At 39.2% G+C, this 24,582-nt stretch overlaps 1 protein-coding gene across 2 annotated transcripts; it reads left to right on the forward strand.

Moving 5' to 3' along the window:
- The first annotated feature begins 263 nt into the window (after positions 1-263).
- LOC138086616 (V-type proton ATPase subunit S1-like protein) lies at positions 264-23,865 on the forward strand. Of its 2 annotated transcripts, XM_068981454.1 has the most exons (8): positions 264-357; positions 1,778-1,844; positions 4,236-4,282; positions 4,537-4,598; positions 6,059-6,288; positions 14,664-14,714; positions 17,755-17,992; positions 23,563-23,865. In XM_068981454.1, exons 1-8 carry the CDS (start codon positions 264-266, stop codon positions 23,863-23,865), a joined length of 1,092 nt encoding a protein of 363 aa, XP_068837555.1. The 2 variants fall into 2 exon arrangements, with proteins under 2 accessions (XP_068837555.1, XP_068837556.1); XM_068981455.1 differs by lacking the exon at positions 1,778-1,844 and having other exon boundaries at positions 264-358.
- The last annotated feature ends 717 nt before the right edge of the window (positions 23,866-24,582 follow it).

Raw genomic sequence — 24,582 nt, forward strand, 5'->3', positions numbered from 1 at the left:
CTAAAAAGAGCTTAATAATTTTTCATTTTCTGAAATGAATAATTGAAGAACCTAAACAGACCCATTAGTTTCATTCTATACTCTAAATTCAGCAGTATCAGGCTCCTCCTTCCACCCTTCCCCACACATAATACATCCTGGGAATGCTCTCTTTTTATTGGATGAATGTATTAGTCACAAGGCATAAAAAGTACTGCCTCTGCTTGCTTTGCATTTATGAATTAACAGATGTGCCTGGTTTGAAGAAACAGATTCATTTCTTGATGGGAAGAAAAATTTTGTTTAGTTTTTCACTTATTTTTTTATGTACGGGATTTTCACTAACTTTGGACCAGATACTTGCCAGGAAGAATGTAAGGTGAGTAACAGCACATCTTTAAATATAGTGCATCTGTGAACTTCAGTGCAAGTGTGAAATTAGATGATTCTGTAATTTTTTATGTTGTTGCACAGCTATGTTTGTTAACAATTCAAAACAGATATACTAGATTAGATCATTTGATAGTTACTAAAATCATTGAACTAGAGTTTATAGATGAGATAAAAATATAGTCTTTATTATAAGAGGGAGGAGTTATTTATTTGTTCAAAGTATCCAAAAAACATTTGTATTACATATCAAAATATATGAGAAAATGACCCAAATCAGTGTTCATATTTCTTTTATATTCATAAGTACTGTTAATTTCAGTTTTATCTTGCTGTTGTTATGTGAGAAGAGAGTAAGCAAAATTTTAAAAACTAAGAAATATATAACCTGTCCTCTAAAGAATAGACGTTAAATCATTTTACCTGGTAGGAGATGGTCATTGTATGGAGTACACACTGCTTAAAACTAACAAGCAAAATATCGGTTTCTATTTCCTTTGTCCTTTTGGCTTCTCTCTATACCATATAAGGGAATATATAGAGATTTCTCTATAAAGAAGAATATTCAAAATCTGAATAGCAATTAACTTATGTCATGTCTCCCAATTACTCATTATGTGCAATCACAGCGAATCTGTCAGGGGTTAGTGTGAACGCAAAGAAAAGTGTCAAGCAGGATCATCTGCCAAAACTTGTGTTGAGGAATTCTTAAGTCATCAGCTAATGAAAACAATAAGGACAGGCATTTTTTAACATCTGTTTTCTCATGTTTCAAATCAATTAGTTGTTTCCTTCAGGTTCACTTTCAAGTAATGTAAGTGACCTATACTCTTTAGGTGGTTAAAGCTTAGTAATATTGCCTCACCTGGTTTATACAGAAGTGACTGATTTGTGTATTACACTGATAAAATGTGCACTAGAAACTATAAAAATCCCAGTTCGGTTTTTGAAGCAGTATTAATGGTTTTAAATAATTTTAGCCTCAGAAGAGACCTTAGAAATCACACAAATCAATCATCATTTGTATCTAATAATATGGCATATTAACTCATTGTGATAGAAACAACAGTTGCTGTTTTGTGAATGTCCTTTCAAATCATAAATCTGGATTTTAAAATATTTTTCACCTCTATGGGTAATTCAAGGTCCTTAAGTCTCTAAGAAGGATAATTGTATTTTAAGCCTGAAACATGTTTCTGATGCTTAGAGAAAGAAGGGGTCATCCCTCTTCCTTTACTTATTCGTTCCTCAAATTGGGTTTATACCTAAAAAAGAAAATCTCTTCCCTTTCACACAGCATTTCCTGTGATCTCCCTTTCCCCACTTCCCTTTTGAAGTTTGTTCATTAAAGTTTTAGCTCATTTGTGTATGTAACACATAGGTTTTTAATACTTGATATTTTTATATGGGCACAATGCTAAGTGCTGGTTATGCAGTGGTGGCAAAACAGGTAAAGTCTCTCCCCTCATGAACCTGTAAGTCTAGAGCAGAGGTGCTCATTAATCAAATGCACAGTGTTATTACAGATGAACTGTGAAATGTTCTGTGAAAGAAAAGTATGGTAAAATGTGAACACATCTAATAGGGGGATATTCAAAAGCAGAGACATTACTTTGCTGACTAAGGTCCGTCTAGTCAAGGCTATGGTTTTTCCTGTGGTCATGGATGGATGTGAGAGTTGGACTGTGAAGAAGGCTGAGTGCCGAAGAATTGATGCTTTTGAACTGTGGTGTTGGAGAAGACTCTTGAGAGTCCCTTGGACTGCAAGGAGATCCAACCAGTCCATTCTGAAGGAGATCAACCCTGGGATTTCTTTGGAAGGAATGATGCTAAAGCTGAGGCTCCAGTACTTTGGCCACCTCATGCGAAGAGTTGACTCATTGGAAAAGACTCTGATGTTGGGAGGGATTGGGGGCAGGAGGAGAAGGGGACGACAGAGGATGAGATGGCTGGATGGCATCACTGAGTCGATGGACGTGAGTCTGAGTGAACTCCGGGAGATGGTGATGGACAGGGAGGTCTGGCGTGCTGCGATTCATGGGGTTGCAAAGAGTTGGACATGACTGAGCGACTGAACTGAACTGAACTGAACTGAACTAGTCTGAAAAATTAGGGACAGCATTTCTGAGGGAGCAATATTGGAGCTGTGATCTGGAGGATATGTAGGATGTGATGAGGAGGTAGGGGGAAGCACAGGCTGGAGAACAGTCCAGATAGAGGGAAAAGCAGGTACTAAGACTCTTAAGAGGGAAGAAGGGAACATGAAGCATTCAGGGAATTGAACTAAAGAATGCTAGTTAGTGTAGCTGCAGCAAGAGGGGTCGGGGGAAAATAATGAACACAACGACTAAGGCCAAGACCCTTCAGGGCCTTGTTGGCCTTTGTAGGAACATGGTCTTCAATCCTGAGCAGAACATGAAGGAGCTGCTTCACCTTCACCTCCATGAAGGTGTGCTTGGGAGACTGTGAATGGAACACCTGGTAAATCAAAAATATGGCACCAGCCACTGCAGGCCTAGGGCTCTTGGTTACTTTTCATATATTGCAGAGATCCCTTTTACTGGAAAGTTTCTGAATATTATAGTGCTAATGTAGGTTTACTTTTTTTTTTAATTAAAAATCAATGTTTCTTAGTATGTTCACACAGATAATCCTTTAGTTCTACTTTAGTTCAAAGATCGTGTAGTGATGTGAAAATGCACGTGTAGAGTATTTTGTCTTTGGTTGAGATTATGGCTTCCCTTAAAACCTCATTAGTTGAGTGGGCAAGGCCAATTCAAATTAGAGTTTATCTGAAAAAAGAAGTACACCAGCATTATTGTATCTCCATAGATTCACTGAAATGAAAATAAGCCTGTGTTGTGTGCTAAAAGCTTTTCATTAATGAACACATGGATTGGTTATGACTTGACAATTACTAAAGCTGGATGGTGGGAACAGGAACAAAGGGAGGGTGAGGGAACTTATATTTTTCTGTTTAAATCTGTGTATGTTTGCAATATTCCATTGTAAAAAGATGTATATCTTTTAACATAGCAATTTCACTTCTAAGAATTTATCTTAAGGGACTTCTCAGGGGTATGAACAAATAATCCAAGGTAATGTTCAATACTATTAATTGGAAACAACTTAAATACTTAATAGGGATTTAGTTAAATATATTAATGCATTCATATGATGTTAAACCAGATGAAATTTAAAATTATGTCATAAAATATGTATACTTTTAAGTAAAAAATTTTAGGCTTTAAGATAGTATGTTCATAAAAATTTGTTTTTAAATAATGTAAAAAATAAGTTACATTTGCATATAAGGTGTATGTGCATGTATGTAGAGTAAAATGCTGGAAGGACATACTATTATAATTTATATCTTCATAATTTTCAGAAATACTTTTTTGGAAATAGAGTCTGTTTTTTTTTTTTAATAAAAAGGGTTGAATATTTCTGCTTCAATATGCTAACAGTACAACATGGTATAAAATTTCACTGTAAAACATTTTATTATGTTTTATAATTTAGTTATTTAATTTATTCTTGGTTATTATTTATTTTGGTTAAACCTTAGTGTCTAGCATACTGCTTGTCTAGCATACTATTCTTGGAGTAGACTGTTTATCAATGAATAAAGATGAAGATTGATATTTTAAAGTTTTTTTCTTCTTTAAAATTTCCAGTCTTTTCCTTATTTCCTTTGAAGAACATATATACTATTACTTTTTAATCAGAAATTCACTATTCAAGAGTGAACAGTTTTACAGGCTGTGATTCTCCTCCTCTTCTCTGAGATGTAGTAAACCAAAATGTCCTTAAAATTTCATATAAAATCTAAAATGTATATATTTATTTTTGTTTTTTTTTTCTAGTTTCATCTCTCGAACATCTCCAAATAAAGAAGTGGTTGTAAACAGTGGTAAGACTTGTAACTGCCCTTATGGTTCCCTCCGGGGCTGAGGAAGGGTTCTGTCTATGATGGGCTTCCCTGAACACTGGTACTTGCACCTGGAGTCTCTGATGTGAAAAATCTCTTAAATATTGTATTCTAAATTATGAGCCAAAAGTCTCAAGCCTGGTACATTTTACAGTGCTTAGCATATTATTGTCACTCAATTACATTAATAAACCAGTGACATTTTGCCTTTGTACTCATGTCATTTTATTTGACAGATCGACAGAATAGTGGAGATATGAAGTCAGTGCAGAATTTCACAGTGATACCAATCACACAGGTATGGACATTTTAGGAAACTAGACTAAATTATTAAAAAAAAAAAAAGTAAACACATTTCAATCAAGTCAGAGCCACTGTGAAAATATAAGTAATAATTCTGTTAAAACTAACATTCTTGGTTGAACTTTGGGTGGGGAAATGTTATGGTAATCTTACAGTTGAAAAAACACCAAAGTTTTCCTTGTTGTCATATATAGTATTTTCATTACAGTATTCAGTTTTACTTTTGTTGCCTTCCAGACAGGATCACTATAACTTGGGTTGCTGCTGCCTGTTTAATTTCTCTCTTCTCTTTAACCTGGAGTTATTGGTATGGGATAGTTGATCTAGATATGTGATCACCTCTTTCAGATAGAGATTGCTTTTGTGACCTCCAGAATGATAAACCAAAGTGCATTGTCTTGGGCTTCCTAGAAATCTGCAAAGGTTTCATAAGATGTAGAACAAGGTTAGAATATCTTGCTAGAGTATGTATATTAAATGACCTGGAACTGCATTCTCCAGGACAGTAGACACTAGCCACTATTTAAATTTAAATTCAGCTATTTAAATTTAAATTCAATTTAGGTAATATTAAGTAAAATTAAAAATTAAGCCCCTCAGTTGCACTGGCTACATATCCAGTACATAATAGCCAATAACACAGAATGTCCTGTTGGATATTAATGGTCTGGAGGATTATGTTGTATTTCTAGAAACCTCTTGTTTTCTTTAACATATTAATTTATTTAAAGTTCTGAATTATTTGGGTTCTTATTATTTTAGAGATGATTACTGCCATTAGTGAATATTTTTGAAATATTAGTAGACTTTTTTTTGGTGGTTTTAGGTTCACAGAAAAAAAAATTGAACAAAAGTAGAGGATTAGAGAAGGCAATGGCACCCCACTCCAGTACTCTTGCCTGGAAAATCCCATGGAAGGAGGAGCCTGGTGGGCTGCCATCTATGGGGCTGCACAGAGTCGGACACGACTGAAGCGACTTAGCAGCAGCAGCAGAGGATATTCCCATATACTCCCTCAATTTACAACCCACACCATTTCTAATTTTCCCTATATTTAGAATCTTTAAAATAGATTTGATCTAACACTTATATAAAAGACTAAATTAATTAAATCTAACACTAATTTAATCTTTTAAATCAGTGTTAAAAGTTTTACGTTTGTTAAAACTGATAATTTTACCTAAAATTGATAGGTTATATTAGCATTCATTCTTTGTATTGTATACTGTATGAATTTTAACATTAAAAAATTATACATTGTAATTTGTGGAACTGGGTTCATGTACCTTCAGGTATACCTATATTTTTAAGCTTGTTAGATCTACCCATCTCCAATAGCATGGGCTGTGGAGCTAGCAGAGTAACAGGCTTTGAATCGGCTCTTTTGCTTCCAAGAAGCCTTCTGTACTATGGAAACAAATTCATATCTTAAATTTAATTTATTGGGTTCATTAGGCTCTCAACTACAATCTGAGCAGACGTTTAGAAAAAGAACCTCGGAATGCGTTCAGCCATCATAGCCCAGTTTATGTCTCCGTGGATGGAATTCCCTGCATTCTGTTTTGGGCCAAAAGAATAACAATTAAATTTAAGAATCAGACCTGGCTGGACCTTACAGATGAAGCTATTGGCCAGAAGGCAACAGTGGATGCTGGCAACTCAAAGTGCAGTGAAGAAAGTGCCATGTAAGTTGACTGCTTTGCTGGAGCAAGTCCTTAGGGCAAGTGTAGCCTATTAACTGGGTGGTCCAGTTTTCTGTCATTTCAGAAAGTAGAAGTAGACTCCTTTGTACATGACTGTGACATACATTTCTGAGTAAATGTCTAAAATGAAAGAATAGGTTAGAAATCAGTTGTTTTAGTTTCTTATTTTTTCCCCAGTTATTTTCTTCTGAACACACTAGCTCACTGTTATATTGTACTTTGTGGAAGATCAGAATTTTGAAAATGAAGCTTCCCAAACTCATTCTGAAACAGTGGATGGATTCCAGGCTCTGTGTCAGCTCCAAATGTAAAGTGTCAGAGTACTTTTGTCCTAGCAGGGAGGAAATTCCATATCACTGAACAGAGTCATACATATTCTAGTGGGTGAAGCAGAGAAAGCTGACTCTATCTAGCCAGGGCAGGTATTTGATTCTAGGAAGTGTTCTGAAGTTGTAGAATATCGCCTGTTTGCAAATATGCAAGGGGCCAAATTTCAGAGAATTCTTCAAAACATTAAAAAATGATTAGAATAATTATTTTTCACTTGAGATAAGCATATCCCTTTTGAAGAGGAAATTCGTTTCCACTGCCTTTCTTTGCTTTTCAGTCATCCAAGCAAATATTTTTTTGCTTGTATTTGTTTTGGTCCAGAGGGAGGAAGTCTGGCATATCCCACTTGCTTTCTATACAACTCCTTGCTTTCAACATTTGTTGGTATAACAGAGGCTTTTGGAAGATTCTCTGCATTTGTTCTGGCCTGGTTTAGATGGGCAGAATGCTTCGTATAAAACCATAACATGCTGTGTGTGTGTGCGTGTATGTGTGTTTGTTTCTCTGTATTTTCCTTATATCATTTCATAGAAATACTTTTTTATTTCTGAACTTGTCATTAAAAAATTCTTGATGATGGGTAAAATGGATTATATTCATGTACACTTACAAGTTACATTGCAAGTTTTAATAAGTATATTGCTATTCAGAATGACTCTCTTTATCAGAGAGCTAGGGAGTTATAAGCAAAACGAGAGTCCACCCAGATTCTTTTATTCTGTTACAGCACAACTATCGAAGAGACTTCAGCATTGCTGAGAGCTCAGGACTTTTTCCTCAGGCTCTAATTAATTCCTTACAGGGCCCTTTATTTGTGGTCAGCGGCAGGGAGAGAGACTGACTCCCTGAGGATCTTCTTGCCTGTCCATGGCTGACTGGCCCTCCTTGATTCCATTTATCCTAACCCCAGGGGGTTTGTGGGGAAGAAAAGGGCACCACAGATTTTTGCTGGACTTCAGAAACTTTAATTATCACTGAGAACCTAGAGACAAAAAGAATGAAAACTTAGCTTCTAGGTCCAGTTTTGCCAATGAGCTCTGTGACTTTACAAATAGGAGCCACTGTAGGGTGAGATGGCGATGATGGCATCTGGTAATAGCAACTAACAAGGCTTGAGCACTTGGCCTTGGCCAGGCACCTCGTGAGGACTTCACAGTCACGTCATCTGTTATCCCTTGTAATGCTCTTGTGATTAAGTCTCTGAGTCACAGGGACAGTTATCACCTGTGTTTCAAGTGAGAAAATCAAAACTCGTGAGGTTAGGAAACTTGCTAAGATCATACAGCTTGTATGGTAATAGAGCTGGGGTCTAAAACATCTTTAACAACACCATTTTCCTTCCTCTCTTGGCCCTATCTAATAGGAGTGTGAAAATCAAATGAGGAAATGTACATGTGAGAACTTTGTCAAGTGCTTCTCAAAGTTCTAATATTATTTTTCCAAGATACTAATGATAACTAGAGTAAAGTAGTGTCTAGTTACCTGGTAGAGAGACCAAGGGAACATTTGGTTTTTGCAATACACAAATTAATGATATTTTTTCTTTGTCACTGCCCAAGAATTCTAGTGGGTGAGTCCCAAGTGTGCATCACCCACCTTTTGGGGTCCTCAGGTGAGTGTGCAGGCATGCTGGAGAGCCCACCAAAGGGCATAAGTGGGAGGCTTCCCAGGATGTGAGGTGTTCAAGGACCAGCTGCTGACACTGTCCTTGACTCCTGTGAATTACACAGATTAGTGAGATGCCTTTCTCATGCTGACAAGGAAATCTTATATTCAAGAATCAGAAAGGGAGTTGCAGAAAGAACAAACCCAAGCAAAGACATAACCATGTAAGGTCAAAAGCACAGATTAAAAAAAGATGACCACATTTTAGTGCTTGGAAATAACATGTTCAGGGAAAGGCAAATTGTTGGCAGACAGATTTGCTACGGAAGTCTTTTTAAATAGTGAAAGCCTTACAAATAGAGCATGATCCCAGCATCTGTGTGTATTTTGAATTTAGGCAATTATAGTCTCAAGAATTCAGAATCTGCTTTAAACATGGGGAGAGGAGGGTGCTTGGAAAAGTAAAAGCAGCTCTTTTTTGAGTGAGTCCCTAGGTTGTATTTCCCCTTTATGGTGCATCTTGTGGTGCACGGCTTGACACATGAAGGAATCTCATTGAATGATTGCTGAATTTGCATCGTTGAAACCAGGCCTCCTGTTGTTTACTCTGCCACAGAGCATGTTAACAGCTTTCACTGAAACCAGGGCTGCTGGAGAAAGGTCTTGGGGCATCAGAAGCGTGGAGGCTGTTGAGCTGCTCCTCCAGAGATCTGAGTGGACACTACATGGCTCTGCTTTGAGCTTTATTTAGTTCACTAACTGGAGAGAGAGTTTGTGCATAACTAAGCTATTCGGACAGAATGTGGTCCACTGGAGAAGGGAATGGCAAACCACTTCAGTATTCCTGCCTTGAGAACCCCATGAACAGTATGAAAAGGCAAAATGATAGGATACTGAAAGAGGAACTCCCCAGGTCAGTAGGTGTCCAATATGCTACTGGAAATCAGTGGAGAAATGACTCCAGAAAGAATGAAGGGATGGAGCCAAAGCAAAAACAATACCCAGCTGTGGATGTGACTGGTGACAGAAACAAAGTCCGATGCTGTAAAGAGCAATATTGTATAGGAACCTGGAATGTCAGGTCCATGAATCAAGGCAAATTGAAAGTGGTCAAACAAGAGATGGCAAGAGTGAACGTCAACATTCTAGGAATCAGCGAACTAAAATGGACTGGAATGGGTGAATTTAACTCAGATGACCATTATATCTACTACTGCAGGCAGGAATCCCTCAGAAGAAATGGAGTAGCCATGATGGTCAACAGAAGAGTCCAAAATGCAGTAGTTGGATGTAATCTCAAAAAAGATAGAATGATCTCTGTTCGTCTCCAAGGCAAACCATTCAATATCACCGTAATCCAAGTCTATATCCCAACCAGTAATGCTGAAGAAGCTGAAGTTGAATGGTTCTATGAAGACCTACAAGACCTTGTAGAACTAACACCCAAAAAAGATGTCCTTTTCATTATAGGGGACTGGAATGCAAAAGTAGGAAGTCAAGAAACACCTGAAGTAACAGGCAAATTTGGCCTTGGAATGCGGAATGAAGCAGGGCAAAGACTAATAGAGTTTTGCCAAGAAAATGCACTGGTCATAGCAAACACCCTCTTCCAACCACACAAGAGAAGACTCTACACATGGACATCACCAGATGGTCGACACCGAAATCAGATTGATTATATTCTCTGCAGCCAAAGATGGAGAAGCTCTATACAGTCAGCAAAAACAAGACCGGGAGCTGACTGTGGCTCAGATCATGAACTCCTTATTGCTAAATTCAGATTTAAATTGAAGACAGTAGGGAAAACCACTAGATCATTCAGGTATGACCTAAATCAAATCCCTTATGACTATACAGTGGAAGTGATAAACAGATTTAAGGGCCTAGATCTGATAGATAGACTGCCTGATGAACTATGGAATGAGGTTCATGACATTGTACAGGAGACAGGGATCAAGACCATCCCCATGGAAAAGAAATGCAAAAAAGCAAAATGGCTGTCTGGGGAGGCCTTACAAATAGCTGTGTAAAGAAGAGAAGCGAAAAGCAAAGGAGAAAGGGAAAGATATAAGCATCTGAATGCAGAGTTCCAAAGAATAGCAAGAAGAGATAAGAAAGACTTCTTCAGCGATCAATGCAAAGAAATAGGGGAAAACAACAGAATCAGAAAGACTAGAGATCTCTTCAAGAAAATTAGAGATACCACGGGAACATTTCATGCAAAGATGGGCTCGATAAAGGACAGAAATGGTCTGGACCTAACAGAAGCAGAAGATATTAAGAAGAAGTGGCAAGAATACACGGAAGAACTGTACAAAAAAGATCTTCACGACCCGGATAATCACGATGGTGTGATCACTCATCTAGAGCCAGACATCTTGGAATGTGAAGTCAAGTGGGCCTTAGAAAGCCTCCCTACGAACAAAGCTAGTGGAGGTGATGGATTCCAGTAGAGCTATTTCAAATCCTGAAAGGTGATGCTGTGAAAGTGCTGCACTCAATATGCCAGAAAATTTGAAAAACTCAGCAGTGGCCACAGAACTGGGAAAGGTCAGTTTTCATTCCAATCCCAAAGAAAGGCAATGCCAAAGAATGCCCAAACTACCGCACAATTGCACTCATCTCACACGCTAGTAAAGTAATGCTCAAAATTCTCCAAGCCAGGCTTCAACAATAGGTGAACTGTGAACTTCTGATGTTCAAGCTGGTTTTAGAAAAGGCAGAGGAACCAGAGATCAAATTGCCAAAATTCGCTGGATCATGGAAAAATCAGGAGAGTTCCAGAGAAACATCTATTTGTGCTTTATTGACTATGCCAAAGCCTTTGACTGTGTGGATCACAATAAACTGTGGAAAATTCTGAGAGAGATGGGAATACCAGACCACCTGACCTGCCTCTTGAGAAATCTGTATGCAGGTCAGGAAGCAAGTTAGAACTGGACATGGAACAACAGACTGGTTCCAAATAGGAAAAGGGGTACGTCAAGGCTGTATATTGTCACCCTGCTTATTTAACTTCTATGCAGAGTACATCATGAGAAACGCTGGGCTGGAAGAAACACAAGCTGGAATCAAGATTGCCGGGAGAAATATCAATAACCTCCGATATGCAGACGACACCACCCTTATGGCAGAAAGTGAAGAGGAACTAAAAAGCCTCTTGATGAAATTGAAAGAGGAGAGTGAAAAAGTTGGCTTGAAGCTTAACATTCAGAAAACGAAGATCATGGCATCTGGTCCCATCACTTCATGGGAAATAGATGGGGAAACAGTGGAAACAGTGTCAGACTTTATTTTTGGGGGCTGCAAAATCACTGCAGATGGTGACTGCAGCCATGAAATTAAAAGACGCTTACTCCTTGGAAGAAAAGTTATGACCAACCTAGACAGCATATTCAAAAGCAGTGACATTACTTTGCTGACTAAGTTCTGTCTAGTCAAGGCTATGGATTTCCCAGTGTTCACGTATGGATGTGAGAGTTGTACTGTGAAGAAGGCTGAGTGCCGAAGAATTGATGCATTTGAACTGTGGTGTTGGAGAAGACTCTTGAGAGTCCCTTGGACTGCAAGGAGATCCAACCAGTCCATTCTGAAGAAGATCAACCCTGGGATTTCTTTGGAAGGAATGATGCTAAAGCTGAAACTCCAGTACTCTGGCCACCTCATGCGATGAGTTGACTCATTGAAAAAGTCTCTGATGCTGGGAGGGATTGGGGGCAGGAGGAGAAGGGGACAACAGAGGATGAGATGGCTGGATGGCATCACTGACTCGATGGACATGAGTCTGAGTGAACTCCGGGAGTTGGTGATGGATAGGGAGGCCCGGCGTGCTGTGATTCATGGAGTCGCAAAGAGTCAGACACGACTGAGCGACTGAACTCAACTTAAGCAATTCTGATTCCTTGGAGGAACTAGAGAAATTTCTGTTAGAGTCAGTGACCAGTCAAATTTATAAAGTACAGTCTAAGAAATGTATTTCATTTCTTTGAAGTGTTTTCATTAATTTGTAACAGATTATCAGAATACTGTTGGAGAAAAATTCTCTTGAAAACTTGCTTTAGTGAGCAAATTAACTTGTAAAGTGTACATTAGTGCTTCTATGGTATCTAAGCTCATGATGTTATGAAATAAAGATATTTCTTTTAGTGCCCTTTTTAATATGGTTTATTTTATAAATACTTCTTCCCTTTCTCCATAAGTAGTAGGAAGATAAACTTGAGCTCATTTACTGACATTTCTGTTTCTTGGTGAGTGTGACTGAATTAATTAGATTATGTTTGTGTGAGTTTTCTCAAACTTGTAATTGGATATTTTATAAACCTTGACTTTGATTTTTTAGAATGTATATTGAGGTGTTATAACTTCTCTGCGTTATAACGTCACATATCAGCATCATCCTTCATATATCTAAATTTCTCACATTTTCCCATTTCAATTGTGTTTAGCTTTACATCATCTTTATTTTTTAACCTGATTGAAATTTAAATGAAATAACTAAACTGCACATATTTCAGTATACAGTTTGGTCTGTTTTGACATATGCTTATATCTGTGAAACAATCATCACAATCAAGATAGCAGACATTCTCATCACACTCAGAAGTTTCCTTGTGCCCCTCTGTAATCCATCCCTGTGTATTCCCACCTTGCCAGATAACTGCTGTTCTGCCTCCTATTGTTATAGATTAGTTTGCATTTTCTAGAATTTTGTATATTAATAGCTATCATAGAACAGTGTATACTCTTTTTTTTAGTCTGGCTTCCTTCACTTAGTGTAACGATTTTGATATTCTTCTATGTTGTTGCATCTGTCAAAGGTATGTATCTTCTTCTTGCTAAGTAGTAAGTACTCCTTTGTATGGATATACCACAGTTTATCTATTCATCCACCTCTTGATGGAAGTTTGTTTTTTCCTCCAGTTTTTAGATAAGTTTCCAAATAAAGTTGCTGTGAACATTCATGTACAAGTCTTTGTAGGAACATATATTTTCATTTTTCTTAGGTGAATATCTAGGAGTGGAATGGCTGGATCATATATCATGAGTATGTTTAGCTCATTAAGACACTGCCAAACTGTTTTTTTAAAGTAGTTATAGCATTTGCTTTCCTACCAGCATTGTATGAGCCTTCTAGCTACTTCACATCCTTCCTAACTTTAGGTATGGTCAGTGTCAGATTACAGAGAAAATATTATTATGTTTCTGTATGGTTAGCCATTTATGAACACATTTTGCTGAGATTTGGGTTAAAAGATACATCTTGTTAAGAGATGTACCTCCTCAGAGGAATGTGATTACATGTCAAGAAGTAATGAAGCTAGTGCCACTGAGATCTTCCAGGGCTTATAAACCCAGAGGCTTCTTATAATCTCCTTGGAGACATTTATTTACATCTATGGGTATTAGACATGCAGCCATTTGTTTCCTTTATAAAGAGCTGTTTGCTCCCATTCAAAGACTAGGTTGTATTTCCCCTTTATGGTGCATCTTTTGGTGCACGACTCGGCACATGAAGGAATCTCACGGAATGACTGCTGAATGTGCATTGTTGAAACCAGGCCTCCTGTAGTTTACTCTGCTGCAGAGCACGTTGACAGCTTTCCCAAGGAAAATTTCTGTCGCTAAGGAAGTAAATGTTTCTCTCCTTCTCTCAGGAGATGAAGAAGAAAGCCCTCCAATATGAGCTTCCAGATTCATAATTTTAGTATTCCTCACCTACGTTATAAATCCCTGTATGTGCAGGATGACATCTGGTTCTCAGAAGGGGGAAGAACTGGGCTAAAAGGGGAATCAATATGGTTATTGCTCTGAGTTAGTAATAATCTATTTCTGCTCCAGGAAATCTTGTGTTAACTTTTAGAAAAATGTGATTAAATATAGATAGTAAAAGCTTAAGAGTGGGCTTAAAAAAAAAGTTTTAGCCATACTGATTACTGTACCATGGCATCTTATTGTTTTATTTTGCATTTTCTGGATGACTAATGATATTGACATCTTTTCATGTACTTTTTGGTTGTTTGTATGTCTTCCTTTGTGAAGTACATCTTTTGAACATTTTAAAGTTGGATTGTCTCCTTATTGAGTTGTTAGTGCTATTTGCTATTTAAGATACAAGTTTTTTTCTTTGTATATATGTTGTGAATATTTTCTCCCATTCTATGACTTGCCTTTTTCATTTTCTTAACATTATCTTTTGAAGAGCAAAAGTTTCAAAAATTTAATATAAATTTATCAGTTTTTCATATTTTTTTCAAGGAACTTTCTAACCCCAAGATTGCAAAAATGTTTTCTTATGTTTCTTCTATGTTTTATAGTTTTAGTTGTTACATTTAGACTTGTGATCCATTTGGGGGCAATTTTTTTAGTACAGTGTGGAGTAAGGGTTATTCTTATCTTGATAGACTGTATTTCTGTTTTCTTAGGTTGTCTCTGAAGTTTGGTGATGCTGAAAATCCCAGAGGTCTTGATATAAGGTAGGTATGGATGCCACTTTGGAATATCATAGGCTCAAAACTCCAGATTAGCTCCATATAATTTATCCATTCCACATGTATGTATCAAGGGCCTGCTGTAATAAGCATTGTGACACACGAAATGCCGCATTTACCTACTTTCACTGAAGAGTCAGTGGTGTTACAATGGGATCCTATAGTAATACTTCTTTAGTTTCTGTAATACCAGAGCATCTGTATTTTTTCCTTCTTCCTTTAGTGACCTAGAAAATATACAAATCTGAGACTGTAATACCTCTTTCCTCTGAGCAAAGAATAAAATATGTTTAAAGCTCCAGAGCTGAGGCTCTAGTTTCAAGTTATTTTCTACATAGCTTCTTACAGCTGAGTCACACTTACCACTTAACAGTAACTAAAAATCCTCTGTTAGCTGAATTCCCCAGCAGACCATCAACATAGATGTCCATTTTTCTGTGTTTATGTATGGAATAATATGTCTGCTAACGGTGGCTTAGCAAGCAGTTAGGAATGACTTCAGGAGTGGGGAGCAATTTGAAGGCATTTAAATTTTTTTCTTATAAAATTATGTTTCCTTTCCTACAGGACCAGCCTTATGGTGGAGACAAACACCTGTGTCTTTAACATTACTTGAAAAACCAACAGGTGTGCTAGGGCAATCTTTTGCAAAGCTGTGTTCTATGGAGCACTTAAAATTCCCAGAAAGGGGGTCCTATGGTTCAACGTGTTTGAGAAATACTGCACACCATGTCCTCTTGGAGATTCACAGTAGAAATTTGTATATTGAAGTCTCTGTGAAGATATGCTCTTAAGAAAAATGCTGTACCTGGGGACCTTGATTAACCACTCATTTCCTGGCTGTTTTTTTTTTTTTTTTTTTTTGGTCGATGGTTTTTCTTCACTTAGTTGTGATTTTGGTGTCATTGTGAGAGATGAGCTTAGGTTCTTCTATTCCACCGTCTTTTCTCTAATGCTTTAAAGTTACAATTTTTTTTCCCTTATGATAAAGCTATGTGGCTACTTTCCTCTAGGTAAAAAAAAGTGTTATTGATATTTATATGTGTTTGGCCACCTTGTGAGATTCTATTTTCCTTATAAGGTTTCTCTGAAAGATGATGGCATGTATGTTCTAAATTATGACCAATGAAACACTAGTATCCCATGATATGCAAGCAGATATTGAGAAAAGAGCTTTCTAAATTTAAACATAGGAAATGCTAGGTTAGAGGCAAAAAGAAAGAAAGAAAGGAGGATTAGAGACAAGATGCATGTCTTGAAGGATTTTTTTGAGCAGTTTCATTGGTGCATCACTGCTCCCACCTCACTGAGGCTGTGTCAGAACAGTCTCAGGCCATTATCTGAAACAGGGCTGCAGACAATGTGGCAGGCTCTACTGCAGCCCTAGCTCAAGAGAAGTCACTTCCGGGGATTCCAGAGGCAGCTTGCCCTTTCTGGGAATGGCTCCTGTGGCCTGCTCTGAAATGTCTGACTCCACAGTCCCCATCTGAGATGTCCACCACCTTCTGGCCTTCAGTGTTCTTGGTGGGATTATTGCAGTGGACAGGGGTGGCCAGGCTCAATTGCATCCCCAAGAAACCTTTTTGTATCCGAGTCAGGAGCCCAGGGTGAGCTGCAGGTGTCCTAGATAACCTCGAATGTTTTACAGCACCAGGCCCACACAGGACACTCGCCAAGCATGCCTTTCAACTTAGACAAGCCCAGCCTATTTTACAAATGAGGAAAGCTAGACCCAGAGAGGTTGTTGAACACCCTTTATCATTACCACTGATAAGAACTGTATTTGTGAGAACTCTTTTGGCTGCATAAAGCCAAAAGGTAACTGATCAATGAATAGGATTGAAAATGTTAGCTTTAGATGCTTAACTGACCTCGCCAGGGCAGCATCTTTCTCCGTCTCTTGGCTCTGCTGTCCTTGTGTCAGCTTCATTCTCAGGCTGGGAAGACGGTGGCCAGCTGGCAGTTATTTACTTAAGCAACATGAAAGAGCTCTGTTGCCTAATGCCATAGCATAGCCATAGCAGAAGCACCAGGACTGCATCTTCTCAACCCTGCCTGGGGTGTATGCCCTCTAAACCAATCACAATGACTAAATGGCTGCAATACACTGATTGGCAGGGCCAGATAGACTTCACTGAGAGGGGAGAGGGTCAGCCCTAATACACCAAGTTGCTGTTCCCAGAGGGAGCAGGAACGTAGCGGGAACATAAACTACAGGCGGGCAAAGTCAGAATAAAGCCCACGCTTTTACCCTGAGTTATGCTGATCTCGGCTGCTTACTTTTTAAAAATTTAAATATTGTTGATTCATAATGTTGTGTTAGTTTCAGGTGTGTAGCAAAATGAATAATCACATTAACATTTTGATCTCTTTCTAGAATTTTTTTCTATGCAGTAACACATTTTTTAATGAAAAAAGTGATCATGACATATGCATATTGCACCTTTTTTTATTGCTAGAGAATATTCCATTCCAAAATGGCTAAGAGTAAGAGCTCTTGTCTCAGATTGGATTCTAAGCCCAGCTCCAATGCTTACTTGTTAGTCATTTAACCTCTTTGTGTCTTAGATTTCTCACCTGTGAAATGAGGATATTATCTATCTCATGGTGTTGTAGAGAAGATTAAATAAAATACACATAAAGAACTTAGAAAGATGCTTGACACATAGTAAGAGCTACTACTATTATTTTTGACCATTATTTATTTAGTTAATTCTGTATTATTGTCCACTCAATTTTCAGATTTTTTCAATAATAAAATTATTTTAATTAAAAAAAAGAAAAAAAAAACACAAAGAATTCTGTGTTTCCTCTTTTGTAGGAATTTGTCTTCCTTACTTTTAGGGGCTTCTCTGTTAATTGGCCCATGAAGAGCTCTAGTTCCGAACTAGAAAGTAAAGCCTCTCTCTGAGTCAGTTCTACTTCCTGACAAAAGAGGGCGCAATTGTACCGTTTGTAGACAATGCCCTGCGTCAGCAAATGTAAAAGTGCTTTCGGGGTAATACTGTTTTATAATCATTTTCAGATTCGCCCTTACCAGTTACAAGTTGTCTATCCAGAGATGGTATAGTTTGCACCGAGTCGAGGTTATTTTTAATAACTCAGTTCAAGCAACTTTTAATGCAACTGGCATTTACGCTCCGTCAAGTTACTCCTACCATTGCCAGCGCGTCAGCAGCCTGCAGGCGTACGATGCCCTCTTGTTGCCCAGCGACACCAGTGACATGTCAAGCCTGTGGGAGGTCACTTTTGTTGATTTCCAGGTAACAAACTAAAACCTGTGCTCAGTGGCCCTGTGTGTTTGGTGCCAAAGAAACTCAGTGTTTGTTTGAAAACATAGACGTTTAAGGAAAAGAGAGTAGATATCTTTAAAATAATATTGGTTTGAGTTATCTTCTTAATCTTCTAAGGTATGAAATAGAAAAGGATCAAGTATTTCCTCTTCCTGCACAGTGATCCCCCCATGCCCTCATCCCAAGAACTTGCTTTTACATTCAGGTTTTTCCAGTCCCTAGTAATTATCAGTGAGGAATGCCAGCAATCTAAGCCAGAGTGAAGCTGTGGCATGAAGCCTGGTGACTGACACTTCCTGGAGTGAGAGGCCCTTTTGGGGAGAGGAACTGTCGGACAATTATTTTATTTCCTTCAGGGAGAGGAGTAGTGATCTTATCAGGGCAGATAAGAAGTACATCTGCAGTGTGAATGACAGGTTTGGCATTTGGCATAGGAATGGAACTGTCAGCCAGGGAGTCAAACATATCCCAAAGATCCTCTTGACAATATCTGGGGAAAGTCATGGAGACACAAGAGGTTCCTTTTCACCACCAGAATCTCAGGCTGAGGGACATCTGTCGACTTCATCCTGTTTACATGTTAAAACAGCTTAACTTGTTCTTCTAACTCACTAAAATAGGCAGGGTTTTACATGTCCCTTTTCTGGGTACTTCTTGATTTTTTCCATATATAAATGTATATTTATTCCCCTTGCCCCTAGCTTGGAGAAGTGTGGTGTGGTTGTTTGGGGTAGGGAAAGAGTTCCCATTTCGGGATTTGAAAGACATGGTTTTGAATTAAAGTCTCAGTCACTTGGGCTGAGCTACTCCACGCTCTTGATTTCTGACCTGTCTTTATGGATGTAAAGAATTCATGGCCTAATATATGCGGCAACACCCAGGACCATATTAGGCATGGATTAGCATGGATTAACAGTGGCAATGTTGTAATTATATTACATACTTTGTCTTAAAAAGTTACCATAATGCTGCAAGATAGCTGGTATTATCCCTGTTTTACAAATGAGATGACTGAAACTCTGGTGATTACATAACTGTTCAAAGTGGTATAATTGGTAAATGCAAGGAGTCGGACACGACTGAGCGACTGAACTGAACTGAACTGAGAGGCAGCAGCAGCAGAGGCAGATTTTGAATTGCGGGCTGTCTAGCTCCAAAGATACTTTGTAATACATATAATGTATATATCTGTTTGTATAATACTTATAAAAGTATATATTATGTCTATTTCTTTTTCCTGCCCTTTCAAAAAAGAAGCAGGCAGAAAGGGCAGTGAAGAGGTAATCATGAAAAAAGGACTAACTCACACATCTTTCCTAATTAGAATAGAATTAACTGATTTATACTTCCACCTTGGTCCAGAAATGACTTAAAATGACTATAGAATACTTCAAGAAAAATAATTTTGAAAAAGAGTCAAACCACTTCACATCAATTAAGGATGATTATTATATATATATAAAAAATCTCCCAAACTGAAAATAACAGCTAGTGGCAAGGAGGTAGAAAAATTAGAACCCTTGTACCTTGCTGCTGGAAATGTAAAATGGTGTAGCCCCCACGGAAAACAGTGTGCTAGATCCTCAAAAAATTAAACGTGAAATTACAATGAGATCCAGCAGTTCCACTTCTGAGTGTATACCTAAGAGGACTGAAAGCAGGCACTTGAACAGATGTTTGTGCACTCTGTATTCACAGCAACAGTATTGACCGTAGCTAAGAAATGAACATAACCCAATGCCTGTCAATCGATGAATGAAAAACAAAATCTAGCATATACATACAACAGACTATTTAGCCTTCCCTTTAAAAGGACGGAAACTCATGCAACAACATGAATGAATCTTGAGGTTACTATACTGAGTGAGATAAACCAGACATAAAAGGACAAATGTTTGTATGATTCTATTTATGAGGTACTAGAGTAGTCAGTGGCACCCCACTCCAGTACTCTTGCCTGAAGAATCCCATGGACGGAGGAGCCGGGTGGGCTGCAGTCCATGAGGTCACTAAGAGTTGGACACAACTGAGTGACTTCACTTTCACTTTTCACTTTCATGCATTGGAGAAGGAAATGGCAATCCATTCCAGTGTTCTTGCCTGGAGAATCCCAGGGACAGAGGAACCTGGTAGGAGGCTGTCTATGGGGTCGCACAGAGTCAGACACGACTGAAGCAACTTAGCAGCAGCAGCAGCAGAGTAGTCAATGACACCCCACTCCAGTACTCTTGCCTGGAGAATCCCAGAGACGGGGGAGTCTGGTGGGCTGCCGTCTATGGGGTTGCAGAGTCGGACACGACTTAAGCGACTTAGCAGCAGCAGCATCAGCAGCAGGAGAGCAGTCACATTTTTAGATAGAAAGTAGAATGGCAGTGACTAGGGGCTAGAGGGAGAGGGGACTGGAGAGTTAGTGTTTAGCGGGTACAGATGGGTTTTTGCAAAGATGGATGGTGGTGACGGTTGCACATGATGTGAATGTACTTGATGCCAGTGAACTCTGTACCTAAAACTGGTTTAAAATGGTAGATTTCACATATATTTTCCAATAAAAATATAAAACAAAAAATGAGAACAACAAGGGACTAAGAAAAATAAGAGAATAGATTAGTTAAATCACCAGTAAAGCTGGTACACAAAAGCATACAACCATCTGTCTGCCAGGGCTGGAAGCGGCACAGTGATTTGGCTTGGAAGCTTTTGAGCAGCTAGCATAAGAAAGCATCACCCCTCACATGTTCATGGGATCCACAAGGCTAATGAAAGTGTGCAGTGATGAGCACATCCATCATTGGTGTGTGTGATGTGTGCCGACATCCTCAACAGCAACCTCATAGTGGACAGAGCACTGGGCGTCGAGGTGGACCTTGTAAAACACCCTTCGTGTGGGCAGATGCAGAATTCAAGCCCAGGCCAGGGAAGAGACGGTGGTGGCGGGGGTTCAGGTGCGTATGTGAAAGGCTGCCTTCCACATACGCATCTTTGCTGCCCTGGCTTATTCTAGGAATATAGTGAAGTCACATTCATGGTGAACTCAGATGCCTCAGGCAGGCCACCTAGGGACTGTGGCAAAGTGTAGCCGGCATTACAAGCCATATATTTTATTCAACCCCAGGTGATTTTTGCTTTGTAGGAATGCAAGCCCAATATTGCCAGATCTTCTGACTTTTTGATTAAAGATAGAAATCTAGATTCCTGCGGGAGGCCTTTAGGATGTTAGGAGCAAACAGAACTTATCTGTGGACTAGATACAGAGGATCTGCAACCTGTAGTCCAGAAAATGGATAGACAGCATATCCTTCAGGTATCCTCCACAGATACTCTTCTCAATCAAGTCTTAAGAATTAAGTGGCAGTCCATGTGAGAACATTCTTTCTGGCTGGAGCTGTAGCATCACCAGGAGGAGGGATAGACTACCCACTCCAGTATCCTTGGGCTTTCTTGGTGGCTCAGAGGGTAAAGAATCTTCCTGCAATGTGGCAGACCTGGGTTCAATCCCTGGGTTGGGAAGATCCCCTGGAGGAGGGCACAGCAACCCACTGCAGTATTCTTGCCTGGAGAATCCCCAGGGACAGAGGAGCCTGGCTGGCTGCAGACCATGGGGTCGCAGACACAACTGAGTGACTAAGCACAGCATAGTAGCATCACATGAGGCCATCCTTTGTCATTGAGTAGCTTGACTCTTCAGGCTTGCGCCTGAGGAGGTCACTTTGCCTCTTCACAGAGTGGGCAGGCCAAATATCCCAAAAGCTAGGCCAAGAGTCTCCTTCAGGAGTTGTTTTGGCTCAGTCTAAGCACAGATGGTAATAGTTGGGTGAGCAATAGTTCTATGGTATGATAGGGGGGCTATAGTCATTTTAACATGGAAAATGCTAAGGAGCCCACTTAAGACATAAAAATGTATCCTCAATAAAGCATTCGTGGATAATTCAATTTTCTGATATACTCTTTTAAAACCAAACAGGTGATTGAATGAGGTGATGCTGTTGGTGATTATATTCTAAAAGCCAGCTGAGTATGGAAGCTGCCTTCCACAAATGATTATTCTTATTTAAAGTCTTACTCTGTAGACTCTGTAGCTCCTGTTTCTTTCATTGTGATGGTACTTAGATATTGGGGCCAGTTGTTGATTTGAACCTCTCTTGTGTGTGGATGCATGCTAAGTCACCTCAGTTGTGTCAGACTCTGTAAGACCCTAGGGACAGTAGCCTGCCAGACTCCTTTGTCCATGGGATTCTCCAGGCAAGAATACTGGAAAGGGTTGCCATGCCCTCCTCCAAAGGATCTTTCTGACCCAGAGATTGAACCTTTGTCTCTTATATCTCCTGCATTGACAGGGGGATTGTTTAACACTAGTGCCACCTGGGAAGTCCTGAACCTCTCCTAGTTCTAATTAATTAAATCACCTCATTTGTATATATGAGAAAGCTTTTCATTGTATTTTCTGGGCAGATTGCAAAAGGGTATATAGCTCTTCCAAAAATAGTACCAAGATTGCATGGTACGACTGATAAAGAAGGAGAGTTAGTGATGGGAGGAAGAAGAGACACAATATACCAGGAGTTCCGGAGTTGTAAACCAAGAAGTGACTGAAGCCAGACTGCCTGGTTTGAATTACAGTGTCACTGAACTTAATACTGTGTGACTCCGGACAAGCTGCTTAACTTTTCTGTGCCTGTTTCCTCATCCATAAATTAGGGTAAAATGGTAACTTATTCATAGGCTCTTGTAAGTTTTAAATGAGGTAGTGTTTGGCAAGTAAAATAAGTATCTTCAATGAGTGTTAGCTTTTGTTATCTATAGTTTACCTCATTAGGAATCATGATGTTGGCCCCTAAAAGACTCTTCCTATCTACTTAATGTCAGAAGAATCAAAGGCAGAGGAACTGAGAATTAATATTCTTTGTGAAATTTATATTAACACTTGTAAAATTTTGAGTAGACTTTTTGAATTTTAGAGACACCAGACATTTCGGTTTTAGATGAACTAAGGATCAGATGGAGAAGGCACTGGCAACCCACTCCAGTACTGTTGCCTGGAGAATCCCATGGGCGGAGGAGCCTGGTAGGCTGCAGTCCGTGGGGTCGCTAAGAGTCGGACACGACTGAGCAACCTCATTTTCATTTTTTACTTTCATGCACTGGAAAATGAAATGGCAACCCACTCCAGTATTCTTGCCTGGAGAATCCCAGGGATGGGGGAGCCTGGTGGGCTGCCGTCTATGGGGTCGCACAGAGTCGGACACGACTGAAGCGACTTAGCAGCAGCAGCAAGGATCAGATTAAAAGAGAATTTATTTCAGGGCCTCGAATTTCACTGGCCTCTTAATTATGACAACCATATATCCCAGAATTTCTGGGTCAGCCTCGATTTAAAATTAAGTTTTACTAGCATTTTTTAGATAATGTGATTAGATTATTCAGCAAGTATGGCCTGATATTTAAATTTAAGTAATTGGGGTCTAGAACCCCTTGCCAAGCTCTTAAGTAGATCTTCTAGGAAAAAGAGTACGCCACTTTAGCTCTTTTCTGTCTCCTGACAGATCCAAGGCTTTCCCATCAAGGGGGGACAGTTTGCCAAGGCCCGAGATTGCAGCTCTTCCTTCTCGCCAGCCATTCTGATCGGCTTGGTGATGTCCCTGCTGCTGCTGTTGGTGCTGGCCTATGCCCTGCACATGCTCATCTACCTGCGCTATCTGGACCGGCACTATGATCTCATCGCCTCCCCGGCCCACTTCCCCCAGTCGACAGCTCAAGACACGGCAGAAGAGAAGGAGCTGCTGAGGAGCCAGGGAGCTGAATGCTATGAACTGAGAAGCCAACAGATCTGCAAAATTTATGTTTAACAGCACAGCTCCCTTTCCCTCAGAATGTCTGCAGTAGGCTCCAAAAGGAGTTGTTTGTGTTCTGTGCTGTTTGCTTTGTGATACAAGGTCTTCACCAAAAGTCTTGGTTTTTATAAAAAGGAAATACATGCAAAAAATACATTTTGGAGCATCCACTGTCTTTCTTAGATAGACTTGGAGCAATGAAAAAGGCATCTTAATCTCACAGAGATAAATATGATTGCTGCTCCAAGGTGCTTTGACAGTAAAAGAACATTTCAAATTAGGGACACCTCCCCTGCCCAAAATGGAGAAGGAAATGGCAACCTACTCCAGTATTCTTGCCTGGGAAATCCCGAGGACAGAGGAAAACTGGTGGGCTATAATCCATGGGGTAGCAAGAGTCAGACACGACTTAGTGACTAAACCACCACCACCCCCGCCATAAAAGAGAATGATGCAATATAGAGAAGGGAAAACACACTTGGTCTTCCTTGCCTGTGCCAGTTTGGATGTGATAAATATATAAATGATAAATATAAGGTTATCTGGAAATTCAGAATTTAACATTTTTAAACATAGTTTGCATTTTTCAGAAGTTATGTCCCAATTTTGTTTTAAAAAGTAGTCTTTTTTTTTTTTTTTCTCTTTCACAGAACTGTTTAGAGAAGACTCCTGTCAATATGGTGGAATACTTTATTCAAGGGCATCCTTGACATTTTCTCTGCTCTTCAGAGG

Source organism: Capricornis sumatraensis, chromosome 9 (genome assembly GCF_032405125.1).
Source record: "Capricornis sumatraensis isolate serow.1 chromosome 9, serow.2, whole genome shotgun sequence".
Classification (NCBI taxonomy): Eukaryota; Metazoa; Chordata; class Mammalia; order Artiodactyla; family Bovidae; genus Capricornis; species Capricornis sumatraensis.